General features: G+C 49.8%; 1 protein-coding gene across 2 annotated transcripts in view; it reads left to right on the top strand.

Annotated features, from left to right (window-relative positions):
* Positions 1 to 21,115, top strand: part of LOC128055909 (transcription initiation factor TFIID subunit 8) — a 90,674-nt gene that overhangs the window by 15,088 nt on the left and 54,471 nt on the right. Inside the window, exon 8 of one of the 2 annotated variants that reach the window (XM_052648490.1) lies at positions 2,863 to 3,006. The exons of the other annotated variant lie outside the window; for it this stretch is intronic. Within the exon in view, the coding sequence (XP_052504450.1) occupies positions 2,863 to 3,006 (144 nt within the window). Of the gene's footprint in view, positions 1 to 2,862; positions 3,007 to 21,115 lie in introns of those variants that run through there. 2 annotated transcript variants of the gene reach the window in all.

The following is a 21,115-nucleotide window of genomic DNA, read 5'->3' as shown; positions in this document are numbered from 1 at the left end:
CAAGGAGTTCACTAACTGGTGTTTTATTTATTTATTTATTTATTTTCTAACTGGTGTTTTAAAGTGTTCTTTTGTCTGTGGAGGAAGAAGCTCTCACAGACTGTTGCTGGGAAGTTACTTTGTTGAGCTTGATTCTGGTTTCTCTATCTACGAATATGAAGGGGCCCTTCATTTTAAATTGGTGTATCAGATGATTATTTTCTCATACATTTGAACCAGCTTCCGTCTGCAGGCAATCCCAGTGCCTCACCCTTTACTTTTTTCTGAACAACGTACCATTCACTAATTCAACAAATATTTACTTAATACCTGGTAGGTGCCAGACATTGTTCTGGGTGCTTGGGACACATCAGTGACCAGCACAAAGACAACCGCTGCCTCTTGGCAGCCCGTGTGTTGGCAGTGGGGGCTTGACCATGAAGTATAATATGTAAATCCGTCACTGTATAGTATGTTAAAGATGAAAAGTGCTCTGGGTGGAGGCGGGGGGGACTAAGTAGGGAAAGATCCAGGATAAAGCGGGGAGGTTTCCGTTCTAAATAGGGTGCTCAAGGTACACATCACAGGGAAGGTGACATCCGAGCTGTCTTGAAGGAGGTGAAGGATTGAGCCTCGGGCTCTCTGGGGTGGTGTCCTGGAAAGGAAACAGTAAGAAGGCAAGTGGGGCTGTGACTGAGGCAGGTGGGATGGGCGTGGGGGAGAGGGAGAGGTCAGGTCAGGAAGGGCCTTGTGAGCAGTTTGAAGAGCTGTCTTCCCATTGGGTGAAGCGGGAGTCATGAGAGGATGTGGGGCAGAGGAGGGGCAGGTCTGAGCTTCTCCAGGGAGCACTGGCCACGCTGGTGACCACAGGGCAGGCAGAGGATGGACTGTGACGGGATAGCTGTTAGGAGGCGGCTGTCCATCCAGGTGGGAGACAGCAGGGGATCCTACCAGGGGGTTCCACTAGAGATAATGGAAGTCAGTTCTGCCTGTATTCTGAAAGTAAGGCCAAGAAGTTTTCCTAACAGGTTGGCTGGGGGATATATCAGAGAAAGAAAAAAAGCAGGCGTGATGGATTTTGGGGCTTGGGCCAATGGGAGGATGCAGTTGCCGTCACCTATGTCAGTGGGAGGAGCTGTTTGTGCTCGGGGTTCAGTTTCAGGCACATTGAATTTGAGATGCCCGGAGATGGCGGTGGTAGAGTGACAGGCCGTGCAGGCCTGGAGGTCACGGGAGAGGTGACAGCTGGGGAGGTTCAGGTGGGAGATGTTGCCGTGGAAATGGTGTTGGAACCTGTGAGGCTGGAGGCAGCACCCTTGGGTGCCTGGTATTCACACAGAGCATGCGCATTGCCTGAGTCTGGTTTTTCTGAGCCCAGGTCACTCCTGACAGTCCTTTTTGCTCCCACCTTTTCTTTACAAATCTCAGTCAGTTTAGTTCCTTTATTTCTTTCATCTACTTCTTCTATCCCTGATGACAGCATCCTCTGCCCTGCTGTCTTTTGACAGCCCCATCTCCTGCTTGAGGTCAGATCCTCTTTTGCCTCAAGTTACACAACAGCTGACCTGGTGGCTCAAATGGTAAAAAAATCTGTCTTCAATGCAGGAGAACCTGGTTTCATCCCTGGGTCAGGAAGATCCCTTAGAGACGGAAAAAGCAACCCACTCCAGTATTCTTGGCTGGAGAATCCTATGGACAGAGGAGCCTGGCGGGCTGCAGTCCATGGGGTCACAAAGAGTCAGACACAACTGAGCGACGAGCACACACAGAACAGGAACCTCAGTGGTGGAACCTTCGGCCTGTCACCAGGGGGTGCAGCCCAACCAGCAGCTTCTGGTCACTTATTGCCACTTGGGCCTGAGCCCTTCGTGTGAGTCCCCTCAGCGCCTCTCCTGTAGCTTCTGCTCATTTTAAAGAACTTGGAAAATAGAAAGAGAGTGTAAAAAAGGAAAGGAAAATCAGTCACCCGTATTTTTAGAAGCAGTTTGTAAAACTTCAGCATCATTACTGTTTTCTATGTCTACATCCAATTGTGATTTAAAAAAAAAAATCTTCAAGATCATATTGGTTATACTCAAACTTATAAACTTTTCTCCAAAAATCACTTTTCTCAAAAACCGAACAGGGAGAGGCCTGACCCACAGGCCACACGTGGAGGTGGCGGATGACACTCCCATGCTGATGCCTTCGTGGGAGCTCTCGGGGCTCCAGCAGTTTCTGGCCTCCACCGGCATATGACCATTGGCACCACGTTGCAAGTACCAGATGCTTGAGAATTTATGGGGCAGTAGATCATGATTTACATGAGGTTAGCTCCAGGAGGGGCTCTGTGCACATGGTCTGTTCTGGTCCTGTACCTCTCAGTCCTGCAGGGGACCGAGGGCCCCTTCTCTCTCTCTCTAAGTTTTAAAAAGTATTTATTTGATTGCGCTGGGGCTTCCTTGTGGCATTCCGGATGTCTGATCTTTGTTGTGGCATGTGGATTCTAGTTCCCTGACCAGAGACTGAATCTGAGCCCCCTGCCTTGGGAGCGAGAAGTCTTAGCCACTGGGCCACCAAGGAAGTCCCACTTCTCTTTTTTGTTATATCCCCACAGGCTGAAGCATCTGACTTGTAGTCCCTGATTCGCTGCCCTCCCAGGCCTCTGCTCCCTTCCGACTCCTGTCCCTGCCTTCTCAGGGTCTTACGTTCTGTGTCACCGCTGACGCTCCCGCCTTCCTCTGATCGCAGCCACTGCCTGGTCTCCTCTGGAGCAGAGAGAGGCACATTAGCCAAGCTTCTGATTTCTCAATGAGAGGGGTGCTTGTAGTAGTTTTCAGCCACAGGTATGATCTCTTTCCTCACGCTGCTGGTTGTTTTGCTTTATTTCGGCTTTGCTCAAAGGATGATTCTGGAGCCGAGAAGGAGAACACCTCTGTTCTGCAGCAGAACCCCTCCTTGTCGGGGAGCCGAAACGGGGAGGAGAGTATCATCGATAACCCCTATCTGCGGCCTGTGAAGAAACCCAAGATCCGTAGGAAGAAGTGAGTTGGAGGCTGGGGTGCAGAGAGGCCTCCCCGGCTGACCGAGGTGGTCTTCTCTGCTCCTGGGCAGAAAAGAGAGGCTCATGGTGGGTCTGAGCCTTGGGCAGAGCTACTTGGTGACAGGAAATGTTCCCCACTACCTCTCCATCCTCGTTTCCTGCACGTACCTCTTTCTTGTTGCATGGAGCTTGAGCATCCTGCAGCCCAGGGACCAGCCCGCACAGCCCAGCAGTTTTTGTTCCCCTCACCAGAAGGAGAGCTAGCGGGCCCCCCGCCAGGTGGGCTCCAAGGATTCCTCTTCTTCCTAGGTCCCTCTCCTGAGCTAAGAAGGAAGCCTGCCTTGTACAGAGATGTGGACGCCACCCTCCTGGGCGAGTTAAAGCCACACGAGGGAAGAGGAAGGTGGTCGTCTCGGGGTCAAGCTGAGGCTGTGGGGTGTGAACTTGGCATGATTTTAATAGCCAACTCTCTATTACAATTACCTGTTCTCACTGGATTTTGGGGTTGATGAAGAAATGATGAGACTTTTAATCAGCTGGCCATACCATGGGGTACAGGAATGGTGAATTCATTTATAATCATGGAACTTGATTCTTTGAAACCTGGGAGACCAGAGAAGGTGGCAGAGGGGGGGCTCTGCCTGCTCTGCTCATTGCCAGAAAGACGGTGTGCTTAGTTTGTGTTTCAGGATATCTGGATCCTTTCATTGGCCAACAATTTGTGGCTCTGATTTATCATCCTAGAATCTGCTTATTTCTCTGCCCGCCTGGGCTGCAAGCACCCTGTTGATTTGGTTGAAGGTGACTTGCCCTTTTTCAACGTGTTGGAAGCAGGAGGCTCACCCATTGCAGCCTCATTGTAGGGCCAGCAGGAGTCAGGAGGCATGACCAGATGCCTTCATGGGGAGGAGAGTGGAAGACAGCACTGACTCTCAGCATCTGATGAAATCTCCCTGAGGCAGGGCAGTGCCCTCTCGCGAGAGGTTTATCATTTACTGTCCTGTCATGGAGCATGTGCTTGGGAACAACCAAGTTCTGCACCGTCCTGGGAAAAGAGATTTTTCTTTGGCAAGAGCCTACTAAGTGGATGTATTATGCTGTGATTTGATAGCAGAATCATTGATTTTATGCAATAGGAAAAGGATCGATGGGACTGGGAGGTGGTGGGGATGAGATTTTGAAGGCCGGGCTTGGCCGTATGGTCCAAAGGCTGAGAAACCTGGCGGGTCTGCTGGAGGCTGGCACGGATAGAAGGCCATGTGCCCGCCTTATGGCAGAAGTGGGCCAAGAAGAACCTGCATGTCTGAATCTGCCCAAACTCTTTGCCTCTTCATCCTTGATGTGCCTACAAACCAAGAAAGGAAGATGCTGGGCAAGCTGATACCTTTGGCTGGTCTCCAAAGGAAGAGGTTTTCAAACTAAGTCGGAGGAAGAGAAATGCCAGTGAAATCCCAGAGAAACCCCAGTTAATACACAGAAAACACGAGACCCTGGGTAAAGTCCTTAGGTCCATCCTGAGCTCTCCTGATACTCAGCCTCCACAGTCATCTCTTAGTCTTACGTCCTCTTGGTTGAATTTGAAAACTCAAAAAGCCTGGTGACAGCAGGCAGCAGGCTCCGTGTGCTGGCCTCACCATTGTCTTAAACACGCCATCCCACCGGCTGGAAGGAAAGTGCTGCTGTCAGTAACTGGACAAGGGAAGCGGAATGAGAAAATCTGATTCCCCAGCTCTGGACCAAATAAGAGTTTCCCCGTCTGTAGTGACCTGAAACCCTTCCAGTTATAGTCGTCAGATTGGGCCTGTGCTGACCCCTTCCAAGCTTGTCATTTGGCTCTTTGTTAAGTTTAAATACAGTCCCAGAGTCGAGCCATGGCAGTTACAGGGCTAAAATTCCACTTCCTGGAGTGGTCATCCCAGCGGTTTCTCCTGATACTTCCCAGACAAGCACCTGTTGATGCTGTAATGCTGAGTGATGAGGTGAAATTTGGAAAAGAACTGCCCTTCTGCTGTTGAGACTTCAGAGGCCATGCCACTCAAATTCTGTCCTGAACGAGACACTGGGAGATGCTTGGACAACGTGAAACATTGACCCAGCTCTTACTGTGTAAAAACTGCATGATCCTCACTGTATATTTATAAATTTATTTTTTATAACTTTGGGAGAATACGTGGAGGGAAAAAGTAGTCAATGAAATCAGATTAAGCCTGTGATTTATGAGCTCTTAATAAAAGGTCATAATAAACTTTGTAAATGAATCAATTACAAGCATTGAACTCAATTTATATGCAAAAGTTATAGCATTGAGTACGGCTGTCTAAGTTAGGCTTAGTCCTTCTAAGCTGTCTAAAACTTTTTATTTGGGAAGTCTGCAAACACAAAACTAGTGTTTTCCCTATGTATTATTCACCCAGCTTCAACATTTAGCAACATCTTTTCAGTTCTGTTTCATCTATGTCTTCTACTGTTTTATTTTTTTAATTCCTAGAATATATTTTAAAACAAACCTGAGAGCTGTATCATGTAATCTGTAAATATGCTGTTATGCATCTCTGATAGACTTTTTAAAGTTTTTCTTCAGGTAATTACAGATTGAGAGAATGTTACCCCCCCCCCAAAAAAAGAAAAGTGTTTTACCAGGGAGGTCCCACTGGTAGCATCTCAAATAACTAGTATAATAGCAAACCCAAGAAAATGACATTGGTACAATCCACAGAGCTTATCCAGATTTCACCTTTGTGTGCGTGTGTAATTCTATGTAATTATGTTGTGTAAATTCACAGTCAAGATATAGAACATTGGGGAGCAGGCAGGGCTAAACTGGGAGGTTGGAATTGACATACACACTATGACAGATAAAAAAGATAGGACTTCCCTGGTGGTATAGTGGATAAGAATCCAGCTGCCAAAGCAGAGGATGCGGGTTTGGTCCCTGGTCTGGGAAGTATCCACAGGCAGAGGAGCGACTAAGCCCAGGTGCCAGGACAAGAGTAGCCTGAGCTCTGGAGCGTGCACGCCACAAATGCTGAGCCCACGTGCTGCAACTCCTGAGCCCTGTGCACCTAGAGCCTGTGCTCCACGACGAGAAGCCACCGCCACGAGAAGCTCGTGCACAGCAGTGACGATAGCCCCCCGCTCCTGCATGCAGCGACGAAGACCCAGTGTAACCAAAAAAAAAAACCCACCATAAAAGTTATAAAATACATAACTAATAAGGACCTACTCTGTAGCACAGGGAACTCTACTCAATACTCTATAGTGACCTCTTTGAGAAAAGAATCTAAAAAAGTGGATATATGTATGTGTATAACCAATTCACTTTGTTGTATAGCAGAAACTAACATGACATTGTAAATCCACTTGCCCCAATAAAATTTTTTTAAAAATTCAGAACATTCTCATAACCATGAAGTTCCGTCGGGTTGTCTCCTTATAACCATATCCACCTCTCACATCTTCCCCATCCCTACCTTCTGGCAACCAGTGCTCTCCTTTCTCCATTTCTTTAATTTTATGTTTAAAATATTACATGGAATTTTAGGTTTGTAGCCTTTTGGAATTGGCTTTTCCACGCAGCATAAGGAGTGAGAGCCATCCAGGTGGCTGTGTCAGTAGCTTCTTTATTGCTGAGCAGCGTCCCAGGTGGATGTACCATGTTTGTTTAACCATTTGGCTGATTCCAGTTTGGGGCTGTTATGGCTAAAGCAGCTGTGAACAGCTGTGTATAGGTTTTTATGTAAACATAAATTTTCATTTCTCTACAATAAATGCCCAGTAATGCAACCACTGGGTCCTATGGTAACTGTATGTTTCATTAAAAAAAAAAAAAAAAAAAAACCTATTCCACAGTGGCCTGTATCATTTTGCCTTCCTACTGGCAATGTATGAATAAGCCAGTTTCTCCACATCCTCTCCAGTGTTTGATGTTATCATTTAAACAGTTTTTTTAGCTGTTCTGCTAGGCATGTGATAACACTCGTTGTGATCTTAGTTTGCCTGTCCCTGATGGCTAGATGTTGGACATGGTTTCATGTGCTTTTTTGCTGTCTGTATATCTTCTTTGGTTAGTTATCCATTTAAATCTTTTGTCCATGTTCTAACTGGATTGCTTCTTTGTTTTTAGATTTCTTTGTATATTCTGGATACAAGAACTTTGTCAGGCATGTGGTTTGTAAATACTTTTTCACACTCTGTAGCTGGTCTTTTCATTCGCTTCACAGGGATCTTTGGGAGAGCAAAAGTTTTTGATTTTCATGAAATCCAATTTATTTTTTCTTTTATAGATTGTTTCTGTTGACAGGCCTAAAACCTCTTTATTGAGCCCTAGGTCCTGAAGATCTTTTTCTATATTTTTCTAATATTTTAATACATGTTTTATGTTTTAGGCCTTGATCTATTTTTTTTTATTGAAGGATAATTGCTTTACAGAATCAATCATAGGTATACATATATCCCCTCCCTTTTGAACCTCCTTCCCATCTCTCGCCCCTTCCCATCCCTCTAGGTTGATGCAGAGCCCCTGTTTGAGTTTCCTGAGCCATACAGCAAATTCCTGTTGGCTATCTATTTTATATTTGGTAACGTAAGTTTCCATGTTATTCTTTCCATACCTCACACCCTCTGCTCCCCTCTCCCCATGTCCATAAGTCTAGTCTCTATGTCTGTTTCTCCACTGCTGCCGTGTAAATCCTTCAGTACCATTTTTCTAGATTCTGTATATGTGCATTAGAATTCAGTATTTGTCTTTCTGACTCACTTCAGTCTATATAATAGGTTCTAGATTCATCTGCCTCATCAGAACTGACTCAGATGCATTCCTTTTTACTCAGTGGCTGAGTAATATTTGCTCAGTATTACTTAGTGGCTGAGTAATATTCCATTGTGCATATGTACCACAACTTCTTTATCCATTCATCTGTTGATGGACATGCAGGTTGCTTCCATATTCTAGCTATTGTACATAATGCTGCAATGAACAATGGGATATGTGTGTCTTTTTCAGTTTTTGTTTCCTCAGGGTATATGCCTAGGAGTGGGATTGCTGGGTCATATGGTGGTTTTATTCCTTGTTTTTTAAGGACTCTCCATACCGTCTTCCATAGTGGCTGTATCAATTTACATTCCCACCAACAGTGCAAGAGCATTCCCTTTTCCCCACACCATCTCCAGCATTTATTGTTTGTAGACTTTTTGATGATTAGGCCTTGATCTATTTAGATATACTTTCTATGAGGTTGGGGTTTAGGTTGAGTTCACTTTTGCCTGAGGATGTCCAACTGATTCAGTTACCCTTTGTGGAAAAATTACCCTTCTTCCACTGAATGATGTTTGTGTCTTTGTTAAAAATTAGGTTTTTATATGGGATTGGTGGCTCAGATGGTAAAGAATCTGCTTGCAATGCAGGAGACCCTGGTCAGGAAGATCCCCTGGAGGAGGGCAAGGCAGCCCATTCCAGTATTCTTGCCTGGAGAATCCCATGGACAGAGGAGCCTGGTGGGCTAGTCCATGAGATCGCAAAGGGTCAGACACAACTGCGCAGCTAGCACTTTCGCTTTCACCAGGGAAGTACCCTGAAGAGTGATTTTATAGTATCCTCTCATATCCAGTTCATACTCAAATTTTTCCTATTATCTCAAAGATGTTTTTATTTTTTAATAGTTGGCTGGTTTGAATCAGGACCAAAATAAGATCCACACATTGCCCTAGGTTTTCACATCTCCAGAGTTGACTCATTGGAAAAGACTGATGCTGGGAGGGATTGGGGGCAGGAGGAGAAGGGGACGACAGAGGATGAGATGGCTGGATGGCATCACTGACTCGATGGATGCGAGTCTGAGTGAACTCCAGGAGTTGGTGATGGACAGGGTGGCTTGGCGTGCTGCGATTCATGGAGTCGCAAAGAGTCAGATACGATTGAGCGACTGAACTGAACTGAACTGAAGTGTACGACAGCCCCTCCCAGCTCTGGCCCGGGGATGAGGGTGCTGGGCAGGTCCTCTTCTCCTTTTCTGATCATGAGGCAGTTAAATAAGATGATCGGTGGAGTTAATGGAGAAACTAACAACAAAGTGGCCTGGTTTAGGGGGTGGGTGGGACAACCCTAAATGGAACTAGCCTTCCTGAACTTTGATTTTCTGGAATCCTTAAGTTGCTCAACTTAATGGTGGTGGTTCTATAAAACAAGACTCAGTGACATTTATCTGTACTTTTGGCTCTACCACAACCTACCAACTGTGTGTCCATGCGTGCTCAGTGGCTTCAGTCATGTCCGACTATTTGCAACCCTATAGACTTGTAGCCTGCCAGGCTCCTCTGTCCATGGGATTTCCCAGGCAAGAATACTGGAGTGGATTGCCATGCCCTCCTCCAGAGGATCCTCCTGACCCAGAGATGGAACCCAGGTCTCCTGCAATGCAGGCAGATTCTTTACCCACTGAGCCATCTGGGAATCAGCTGTGAGATGGAGGGCAACTCCCTAAATGTCCAAATCAGTTTCCATAAAATGGATAATGATGATTACCTCATCAAGAAGATTTAATGAGAACATCTGTACCTGTGCTTTGTAAGTGACAATGTTACTCAGTTGCCAAACTGTGTTCTTCTCTGTTGCGTTAAAAATGACATACAAGCTAATACTAAGTGAGAACTTAATGCTGGTCAGTCACTATTGTGTTTTCCACATACGGACTCATTTAATCCTCACAATCACCTCAAATGTAGATGTCCTTACTGTCCCCACTTGCAGTGGAGGCCCTGAGGCCCCAGAGCTCAGAAACACCTCAGTCTGCTTGGCTGATAAGGAGCAGAGCTGTGGTTCTGCCCACAGGCATCCCATTCAAGTCCACGCTTGTTAACCTTTCATGCTCTTGCTTCACGGGCACACGATTCTGCTCCTCAAAGGCATTGCTACCACTGTGTGCCACGTGGGTCCACCCATGCGCACACGCACACCGTCCCTGGGAGCTGGAAATGAAATCAGTTGCAGAGAGCGTTGGTGAGGCTTCTAGTCACTGTTATTCGTTTCTTGATGGAGTAGATGACAGGTTTACAAACGTTTTTATCAAGTATTTTGAGTGGTTTCTGAGTAATGGCTCTGTAACAGATCTGTAAGGAGACTTAATTCCTGGTATGTGGAGAGTGTGAGTCTTTGTCAAGGGACACACCTGTGGCCCCCTGTCACTGCCCCGCGGGGCCCCTGGCAGAGATGGGGTGGAACGACTTTTGGTCTGATCCAAGTGGTATTTCTACTGGATTAAACGATATGTTCCAACCTGAGTTCGGCTGCTCTCACAAAGAGTTCCCCAAATAGAGTCACTTAAGACAGACTATATGCCTTCTGTGAAAGTCGGGGTGGGTGTTCCAGGCCGGCTTGGTGGCCTGATGATGTCAAATCTCTGTCAGTCTCCCGGCTCCCCCATCACCTCAGGTGACACTCGTGTGTGCGCTGGAAGACTGCTGCCGCCCCTTCTGCTGGATCCCCTTTCCAGTGAGGAAGAGGAAAGGGGTGGAAGCGTGTGTGTGAAGGGAGCTTGGAGCCCAGAAGCTGACCCCCTCCCAGGCCCTGCCGAGCTGCACAGCAAGTGAGGAAATCAGGCTCTGTGTCTAGGACAAATGTGGGAGGCTTGTCAGCAAGGAAAGAATGGATTTGGCAGACAGCCGGCTATCTCTGACACAATGAGGGTTAGGACACGTGCCTGGGAATGCTTTGGTGGGACAGGCAGCAAACCCTTCTCCAGCACTGGCCGCACCTGACTTGGCACTGTCAGCTCCCCCAGCCAGTCCAGAGGCGGCAGAAAGGTGCTCCTCAAGGATGCGGCCCTCAGTGAGCTCCAGCCCAGCCTCGCTTCTGACAAGGGCCTGCTGACTGCCTCTTCCTTCTTCAGAGTCGCTCCTTTGGCCCCAGGACCTTGCCCCCGTCTCCTGATTGTGCCCCCTCTTAGCCTCCCTTTTCTTTGCTGGCTCTTATTCCCTTCCCCGACCCACCCAGCTGGGTGTGATCCCAGACCACCCTCTGCTTACACAGAACGTGGCTCATCTGCTCTTCCACCCCTGGCTGTCACCACCCTGCAAGTCCTCAGCATCTGTCTGTCGCTCTCCACTGAGCTATCTGGTTATACCCTCAAAGCAACAAGGTAGATTGGATTTTATTCACTCACCGCCACCCCCCACAACAAACCACTTCCACTCCCCAGCTTTCCCACTTCATGCAAAAGTTATTATAGAATCAAGGCCAGTAGCAGCTGGGCCCAGAGTACTTACCTTGGGCCAGGACCACTGGCTTTGCAGCACCATCTCATCCTCCAGATGGTCTGGACTCCTCATCCTCCATCTGCATCTGATCTCTCCCCAGTTTCTGCCACCTCTTCCTTCCCTGCCTGCTGGAGGCTGCAGCAGCCTCCCTTCTGTAAGCTCTTTCTGTAAGCTCCATCTTTCTCATCCCCACCCCCACTCCTGCACTAGACTTTTAAGTTCATCCCTACCACTCTGCACGAAACCTCCAAACTGCCCAACCCGGCTTTCCAGGTCCTCTGCCAACTCAGTGTTTCTTTTGGATAACTCATGCATCTTGCATTTATCTGACAAGTGTGGATCTAGAGCCTTTATGTATGTCAGGCACGGCGCCGGGCTCTAAGGATACCAGAGTGAACAAGACAGACATGGACATGCCGCTGGGGAATCCATTCTAGTGGGAAGACATACAAAGAAAGCAAACTGTGATCACCGCAGATTGTGAAGTGCTAAGAAGGACATACACAGAGGTCTTTATGCTGGCGGGGAGGCGACATCCTCATCACTGCTGCTCTTTTTCCCCTTCGCCTCCTAAAATCTCAGCCTGTCCTTCCCGCCTCCATAGCCCCTCTCCAGATGATACGGATCCTTCCCTTCATTCACTCATTCGACAAATACTGAGCTACTATGCGCAGGCGCTGAATCAGACATTGAGATGCAGCGGAGGATGACTGTGCTGCTACATTCTCTGACCTTCTGGTCTAACTGGGGGCCACATGTAATGGGTGGTGAATTGGGGTCCTGAAAGAAAAGCCACGGTATACTTGGGCTGGGGAATTTGAGGAAGGTTTAATAAAGGGATTACCTCCTAAGATGTGGACGAGCTAATAGGGGAGCACAGCACAGGTAGCCGGACCTGGGTGAGTACAGGGAGGGGAGGCGCAGTTACCAGACCTGGAGGGAGGCTGTTGGGAGACCCTTTTGCCAGGAGCTGGGGCCAAGGCCACTGAGGGGGCCAGTGGGCAGCAGCCACCCTGCAGGGAGAGAGCCGATCCCAGGGATTAACACCCCGGCCTCCTAACCCCTCCCTTCCTGTTCTCTGCTGAATAGAAGCCAGAGGGCATGGTGCCTATCCAGGCAGGCAGAACGGCCACCCTCCCAGGGCCCTGTGCGGGGTGGAGAGATGGAGAGTGAGCAGATCGGATCAGGAGGGGCAAGTAAAAGGGGCTAGGTCAGGGTGGGGAAGGAGAGCTGTCAGAGTAGGGCCCTGCCTGCATTAATAGGGCCAGCCACATGGAAAAGCATTCCGAAGAGAGGGAAGAGCAAGCACAGGAGCTCTGAGGCAGGATGTGGGCCCCTAGACCCTGGAGAGCAGAGGGAGAGAGGGTGCTGGGGAGGATCAGGAGGCCGGGGGGCAGCATGGCCCACACAGCACAGAGCCTGAGTCAGGGCTTTCAGTGCTATTCAGAGTGAGATGGATCACCAGGCAGTGACAGCCGTTGACTTAGCTTGTCAAAGGGTCATTCTGGCTCCTGGTGGCCTTCTGGCTGGAAGGACATGAGAGATGCCATTTCTCTTCAGTTACTTTCCTGTGGTCTGGTACTTAACAAACACGATCAAGCTGGGGGGAAGCAAGTCCTGGCCCCAGGACAGCCAACAAGGCCAAAAGGGACTGCCCCCTGCATCCTGAGCCCTGTACCTAGGGGAGAGGAGGAAACACAAACACACACAGATAATTAATTCCCTCCTCTGGGCGGTTGCAGTGTTGTCAGGGAGACAGATAAACACCAGAACCTGCTTACCACCACTCACCAAGTCAGAGGAGCCAGGGTCAATAGAGGGCTGGACTTAAGTGATAAAGGGACGCTGAGATCTGAAGGGGCAGGGAGGGTGTGAGCAAGTGAAGCTTCCGGAAGAGGTGAGTAAGGATTGAGGAGGGCAGAGAGAGCTTGACCCAGCTTTGGGTGACCCAGCCTCGGAGACTCAACTGCCCTAATGCTGACCTCCTATAGTCTTCTGCCCTGGGGTTACTTTGCTGTCAGCAGGAACCAGACTTCTGGTGGAGCTGGTGGGCGGAAGTCCTCCCACCCCCGCGAGGGCACTGGCCCTCAGATTGTACCCCCACGGGGCAGGTTGGGTTTTGGAGTGTGTCTGCCGGCTCTGTACCAGCCTTGCCCCAGAAAAGGGGTCTCCTGATCTGGCAGGGTCCAGGGCTGGAAGGGGCCCTGGCCCAAGCCCTTTACTCAGAGAAGTTGCTGATGATCCGGGAGGCTTTTAAATAGAAGGGCCAGCATCCTCGGAGGCTCTTAGAAGTGCTTGTGCTGTGGCCAGAGAAAGGGCCTTGTCAGGTATTTGCCATCACGAAAAAGCCCTGGTACCCCAGATTCTAATGGTGTTCCTTTTGGACTTTTAGGCATTCGTTTATGCATTTTCTTCAACTACTGATAGTGGGTCTGTCCTGCTTCTGTTTAACTAAGGCTCGTACTGAAATAAGTCTTTAATTCTCTGATGTCACCTGTCAGTGCCCAGGTACAAGTGGGGAGCAGCTGTCCTGAGGGTACAGATTTCCCATGGATACTCTCACCGTCATCTCTATTTTATTATGGTGTTTCTTTTTTTCCTAGTTTACTAAAAAGTTATTTAATCTTGAATAGATAATAAATATATGTCTACAATATAACATTTAAAAGACAGAAAAAGATATAAGTAATGACTAAGCATCCCCCTTCTCCCCTCTCTCCCAGACACCCAGTTCTTTTCCCTGGAGGCCTTCAGTACGTCAGTGTCAACATCACCTGATATATTTTTCAAGAAATAGTCTATGCATCAAACACAAATGCCGGTATATCCTTTCTTCCCTTTTTATATAATGGGAGATGCCGTATAAACTACCCATGTTCCTCCTCACCCCCGACTTCCCAGTGTATATTTGGTGCTGGTTCCATGCTAATAATTAAAAGCTACTTCTCTCTATTTTATGGCTGTACCATGTCCCATTGTATGGCTCTACCATGGCTTACTTATCTAACCCATTCCAAGTCGAGGGACATACAGGTAGTTACCAACCTCCTCCTGCTGTTTCAGGCATGAATGTGGTAAGTGGCTTTGTGCCTCTGGGACTTCATTGCCTCTGATTACTAGCTAGATAGATGTGCAGGTAGGAGGTTTGCCTTCCCAACCTTCTCTCCACCTCAGTGCTCAAACATCTCTGACCACCTCCACCAAAGCCTGCTCTCTAGTGGTCATCAAACTGGGAGTCCTTGAGGGTAAAAGCAGCTGGGAGACTGGGCTTTAAAGCCAGATTACGGCGTTTCTCAGCCTCAGTCTGGGCTTCCCTGATGGCTCAGTGGTAAAGAATCTGTCTACAATGCGGAGACATGGGTTCGATCCTTGGGTCGGGAAGATCCTCTCGAGGAAATGGTAACCCACTCCAGTATTCTTTCCTGGGAAATCCCATGGACAGAGGAACACGCGCGCGCGTGCACACACACACACCCAATTGTAGTCTACTGGTATTTGGGGCTAGATCTGCTTGCATTGTATGACATTTAATAGTAACTGTGACCTCCACCTGCTAAATGCCCTTAGGGTCTCGCAGGTCTTTTTAAATTTATTTATTTGGCTGCACCAGGTCTTAGTTGCGGCATGTAGGATCTTTAGTTGTGGCATTCAAACTCTTAATTGTGGCATATGGGATCTATTAATAGTTCCCTGACCAGGGATTGAACCCAGGCCTCCTGCATTGGGAACATGGAGTCTTGGCCACTAGACCACCAGGGAAGTCCCTTCTCCCAGATCTGGAAACAACAACAATAAATATCTCCAGACATTGCCAAAGTTCCCCAGGGAGCAACACCCCTCCTCACCATAAGAACCACTGAACTAAAATTAGGCACCAGGGCTGCATATTCAGACACTGGAGAGAGCTGTCTGAAAAGGACTGGGAGCGATCAAGGATTTTTTTTCCCTTCTCAAATCAGAATAAATCTCCTTTGGCTGATTCCTTTAATTTCTTTGAAGCTAGACCACAGAAATGTTCTAGAAGACAGTGTGTGTAACACTTCAGAGCTTGCATAGGAATCCTGGCTGTGCAGCTTCCTAGCTCTGTGACCTTAGGCAAGTTACCTTTCTCATCTGTTAACCAGAGATAATAAAAATACCTACATCCTGGGGTCACTGGGAGGATTCCTTGAAATAATATGTGTAAATGCTCAGAACAGTGTGTGGTGTGTAATAAGTTGTGGCAGGACAGGTTCCTGGGACACTGTGATTTGTGTACAGGATGTGTTTGGGGAGAGCCTTTAGGATGCATACCTGTCAAGTAGGGAGGGGTAAAGGAGAGCAGGGAGAGAAGGCCAGCCGCCCTGGGGGAGCCCAGGAGTTGTGAGGAGTCTTCAGAGTTGTCCTGGCTTGGAAGGAGGAGCCATCAACAAACATGGGCTGCCTCCAGGGAGCTGACATGACCTTGGATGAGGTGGCTGTCTCATGGACAGGGCAGTCAGTCATATGGAAAAAGGACCATGGGGAGGGACCCAACTGAGCACAAACAGTTGCAGCATCTCTGCCAGCAGGGGGAGCCAGAGCTCCAGCCCTGAAAAGGGAGGGGATCAGGGTGGCCACACCGGGTCCGCGGTGTGAGTGCTCATTAGCCAGTATTATGAGGATATATATTTTTTTTTTCCCCTCTCTCTTTCTTCTTTAAAATATTTACTTATTTGACTGTACCAGGTCTTAGTTGTGGCATGTGGGATCTAGTTTCCTGGGCAGGAATTGAACCCAGCATTGAGAGTGTGGCGTCTTAACCACTGGAGCACCAGATAAGTCCCAGACTATAATTCAATAGAAGTAAAGTGCTTTTAAAACACTCTGGACCCCCGGGAATGCCTCCCAGCCTAACAACGCCTCATGCCTCCTTTCAGCACCCTGCTTGTCCCTCCCTTGCTCTCTCCTCTTACTGCCCTACTGGAATCAGGAGGGGTGCATCACAGCCACCCCAGCCTGAGGGCGGGGCCCCAGGTGGTTGGATCTTCCCTGTCCTCCGCCGTGTGGCTTAGGCCACGTCTCTTGGCCTGTTGGGAATATCTTTGCTTCGTTGATAACTGGATGCTGCCTTCCCAGAGAGGAGTAGGATGATTACTCACAGTGTGGTCCTTGGGTCATCGGGACTGGGATGCTCAGTTGTTAAGTTGTGTCTGAATCTTTGCGACCCCATGAACTGCAGCACGCAGGCTTCCCTGTCCTTCACTATCTCCCAGAGTTTGCTCAAACTCATGTCCATTGAGTCAGTGATGCCATCCAACCACCTCATCCTCGGTCGCTCCCTTCTACTCCTGCCCTCAATCCCAGCATCAGGGTTTTGCCAATGAATTGACTCTTTGTATCAGGTGGCCAAAGTATTGGAACTTCAGCATCAGTCCTTCTAATGAATATTCAGGGTTGATTTCCTTTAGGATTGACTGGTTTGATCTCTTTGCTGTCCAAGAGACTCTCAAGAGTCTTCTCCTGCACCACAGTTCAAAAGCATCAATTCTTCGGCACTCAGCCTTGTTGATGGTCCAATTCTCACATCTGTACATGACTAGAAATGTGAATTCTCAGGACCCACAGCAAACTCACTGAATCAGGAGTACTGGGAATGAGCCCCAGGGATCTGTGTTTTCACAAATCCTCCAATATATCTAATGCAGCTCGAGTTTGGGAAATACTGGCAGATGGGGCAGCACTTAGCTCTGTGCCTGGATCCTAACGGGAGCCCTGTCAACCTCAGCATGAACATCATTTTCCGGGCTTGAGGTCAGGTACCTGTGAGCAGAGCGCCACCTGCTGGTTCCACGCACAGCCAACCTCACTTGTACACGTGAGGGTCAAAAGCAGCGGCTCAGCCTAGCCCTCGGGGCAAGGACAGCAGTGCTACAGACACAGACTTCCGCTCCTCACTCCCCTCCACTCCCCCTGGAGAGATCAGGTTAAAGTGAATGTCAACGGCAGCCTTAAAGTGCCAGCAGAGGCCATCGAAGACAACAGCAGTATGTGTGTCTGCCTCAGCAATAACAAGGACCCTTTCCCAAGGGTTTGCGTGTCAGACACTGGAGAGGAAGCAGGTAAACAGATGCCTGCCCTCCTTCCTCTGCCCGCTCATGCATGAGCTCCCACTGGGGTCACAGGGCTGAGGGCGGCCTTGATGACCTGGTCACAGGCCAGCAAGGGGGGCCGCCCGTGGTGCTAGGCCAGCAGTGAGTCCTGTGTGGTCACCTGCTCTATTTGGCCACCCGGCTCCCCTGGGTGGGAGAACTTTCAAATGCCTTGCTTCATATCCTAGTTATGTGTGTGTGTGTGTGTGTGTGTGTGTGTGTGTCTCCTGCACTCAACTGTGAGCCTCTTGCCTGACTCCTTGCCTTTGTTTTCTGGCTGTACTGGGTGACTTGTGGATCTTAGTTCCCTAACCAGGGATCGTACCCAGGCCTTTGGCAGTGAAAGCATGGAGTCCTAACCACTGGGCCGCCAGGGAACTCCTGTTGGCTCCTTGCCTTGTACTGTGCAGCCCTCTAGCACTGCGGGATGGAACTGCCTCAGGTTTGTGCTGCCTCAGGTATTTGGAACAAATGCTGGAAAGTTTTGAACGAAAAGGCAGGAAGATCACAGATAGGGTATGAGAGAGAGAGAGAGGAAGCAGGCACCTACCAAACCCTTTTTGAGTGGCTCAGAAAGCAAATGACAGTGACACGAAGTGGCAGAACACAGAACTCTCCTGGGAGGAAGTCTTAAAGGAGACTGGAGGCTCGGTCTGGGGAAGACAGATGGAAGAAATACAGTTTTCAGGGATGAGAAGGGAATGCCCCGCAGAAGGGCTGCCAGCGACATCCCACCTCGGCGGCACCGGGAACATGACGCCACTCTGCAGTGGGAGAAATGGAGGATGGCAATGTTGCTGGGTCCCCATTCTGTGTGTGGATCCCTCCTAAGGCTGAGAACTTTGTGCAGGGAGCTCGCTGTTTAACAGGGGGGTGGAAAAAAGCCAAAACAAACCCAAACCCCTCGAACTGTAAGGCTTCCTCCTGGGGTGGGGGACAGTGAACAGACTGATCCTGACCGGCTTCTGCCACCCTGGCCCCAGGGGTGCTGCTGCTTCTCACTGTCTGACCCACATTGGCCCTGGCAGCACAGGGACAGGCTGGAGACCAATCACAGTGCTGAGGATGGAAGGGCAGAAGGGGAGTGGACATGGAGGGCAGGTCATTGGGCTGCTTGGCGCTGGCAGCTCCAGGGGGCAGCAGCCCTGACCTGACACGAGGGTCATCTGAGGCTCCCATGCCTAGCCCTCTGAGGACCAGATGGACCACACCTGGTAGTACCCAGCTCCTTCTGCTTCCACTTAGAGGGCATCAAAGTCTCAGCGCACCAGGCAGGAGCCTCTTCAAGGCATCTTGATGCCATTATGATGAAACGCACGAGGCCTGTCCCTAAAACCATTACTTTACATCCTGCAGGAACCTCAGCATTAGATCAGGTCACAGACATCTAGAAACAAGAGGGTTGGGATTTCCCTGGTGGTCCAGTGGTTGAGAATCTGCCTTGTAATGCAAGGGACGCAGGTTCAATCCCTGGTCTGGAAAGACCCCGCGTGTCGTGGAGCAACTAAGCCCAGGTGTCGCAACTATAGAGCCCGCATGCCACAAAGAGAGTCCATGTGCCGTAACGAAAGATCCCCAACAATACAACAAAGATCCTGCATGCTGCAGCTAAGACCCAGTGCAGCCAAAAAAAAAAACAAAAACAGAGGGTTGTGTGATCACGGGTCCATAGGAGACATGGCCTTTGCCCTCAAGGAACTTAGATAGTGCATGACAGCATCTGATTACATACTAACAGGTAGCCACTCAACAAATGCATATTAGTACCTGGTGTGCCCAGGAGCAGCCAGGGATGCCGGGGATGCTGTGATGAATAAGACAGGCATCCTTGTGGAGCCAACAGGCTGCTGGGGAGGGAGATGTAGAGCATCTGAACACCATGTGGGGACCGTGAGCTTTAACAGGGGCTGAGGTGGCCATGGACGTGAGGGATGTTTGGCGGGGCCTGAAGGATGAGCCAGCCAAGGGAAGTGGGTGCCGCGGTGTGGAGGAGGGAGGGGTCTCCGAGCGGCACGGGGCTGGCTGGGCCTTGAAGAGCAACTCAGCCTTGAGGAAGCCGAGGGGGCGGGTAGTGAGGCCATCAGTCTGGCTGCTCTGGCCTCATGATTGTGTGAGAAGGAAGGAGGGGAGAGGAGAGGCCGAATCTCAGTGGCCGGCAGGATCCACAGGGAAATGGCTGGGGACAGAGTACTTTCAAGTTAGCAATGGGTGCAGGCCAGACGGGGGTGCCACTGAGTCTCCTGACATGGACGCTATGGAGAAGGAAGACTGGTTGGCGGAGGAAGGAAGGAGACAGGACTCCTAAAGGACCGGAGACCTCAGAGAACCATCTGTAGGAGTTTGGAGAGCAGTTCGCAAGGAGGGGAGCAGGGAGAGGCTCCCCTGTGCCAAGTGTTGACGACGGTTCTAGAGCTCTGAGAACTGGGCAGGAGCACAGGACCCTCGAGGTAAAGACTAGCATCCGTACATTGCTGCCAGGGTCTCCATCCCCTCCCAGAAGCGCACCTTCCTTCTCTCACCTTCTTGGCCAAAAGCGCCTACAGAGGCCCCAGCAGCAGGTCCACAGCGGCCGGCCGGCCCTGGGCCTTCGGGAGGAGGAGGCCCAGCTCCTCTGCCTGGACTCAGGGGCCGCCCATTCTGGGCAGCTGACTGACTCATGGTGGGAAACCAGCACTGCCCTCGAGCTGCAGAGATGAAAGTGGCCAGAGGCCGCCGAGGGGAGGCAGGTGAGGGGTGAGCAGGAGGGGGCAGGCTTCCGCTCACTCCCTCACGCCTCCCAGTGGAAGGCACCTCTCTCTCCTGCAGCCTCCGCAGGGGTGAGAAAAGGCCTCTCTGCTTCCAGGAAACCCCACCCCAGAGAAAGCTGTGCTTTCTCCTTTGGGAGAAGAGGGCCCTTCAGACATCACTGCAGGCCCCAGGACCGGACCCGCTGCTGCTTTGGGCCAGGCCTCAGAGGGGGATGGGGGGGGGGGGTTGGTTCTGGGTTCCGGGACTTGGGCCATGTCCAGGAAGCAGTGAGGAGGCTCCGGAAACCAAGGTGCGACCACCCCGATCCAGAAACACCTCTGCCACCTACACCCATTAACTTTGCCTATTAGCTTTTCCCTCCTCAGGCCCTCCCCCATCCCTGCTCTGACAGGTACACAGTTTGGGAAGAGGGATGAAACGTGGGAATGGTGGGAGGCAGGCAGTGGTGAGAAGCAGAGGTTGGAGGCAGGTGGGCTATTCTGAACAATTCACTCTTCTTCTTGGAGCCCTAATTTTCTCATCAGCATGGAAGTAGGAGTATCCTGAGGCCGGCACTCCTTAGACGATTGTCGGGAGTAAACAAGCAAAGGAATGAATTTTCCAAACTGTCAAAATTAAGTACACTGTTGGTGGTTACCACGACCACGATTTCATCAGGAGTTCTCAGCGTGAAGTCCACGGAGCCCAGTCTGGGGGAATCTGTGGAGTGCCTGAAATAACGTGTAAAAATGCATGTGGGGGCATCTTTCTGGGGTGAGCATCCATAGCTCTCAAAAGTTCTTTAAAGAAGTCTGGGACTAACAAAGTTTAAGACTCAGACACAGGGTGGTCCAGTGGTTAAGACTCTGTTGCCAGTGCAGGGGGCACAGGTTCAATCCCCAGTCGGGGAACTAATATCCCACATGCCATGCAGCAGGGTCAAAAGATTTTTTTCAAAAAAAAAAAAAAAAAACCACACAGCACACATCCATCCCGGCCACTTTCGAGCTGAGTTAGAGATGAATCA

Source organism: Budorcas taxicolor, chromosome 11, assembly GCF_023091745.1.
Source record: "Budorcas taxicolor isolate Tak-1 chromosome 11, Takin1.1, whole genome shotgun sequence".
In the NCBI taxonomy this organism is placed as follows: domain Eukaryota; kingdom Metazoa; phylum Chordata; class Mammalia; order Artiodactyla; family Bovidae; genus Budorcas; species Budorcas taxicolor.
This window is presented reverse-complemented; position numbering and strand designations above follow the sequence as displayed.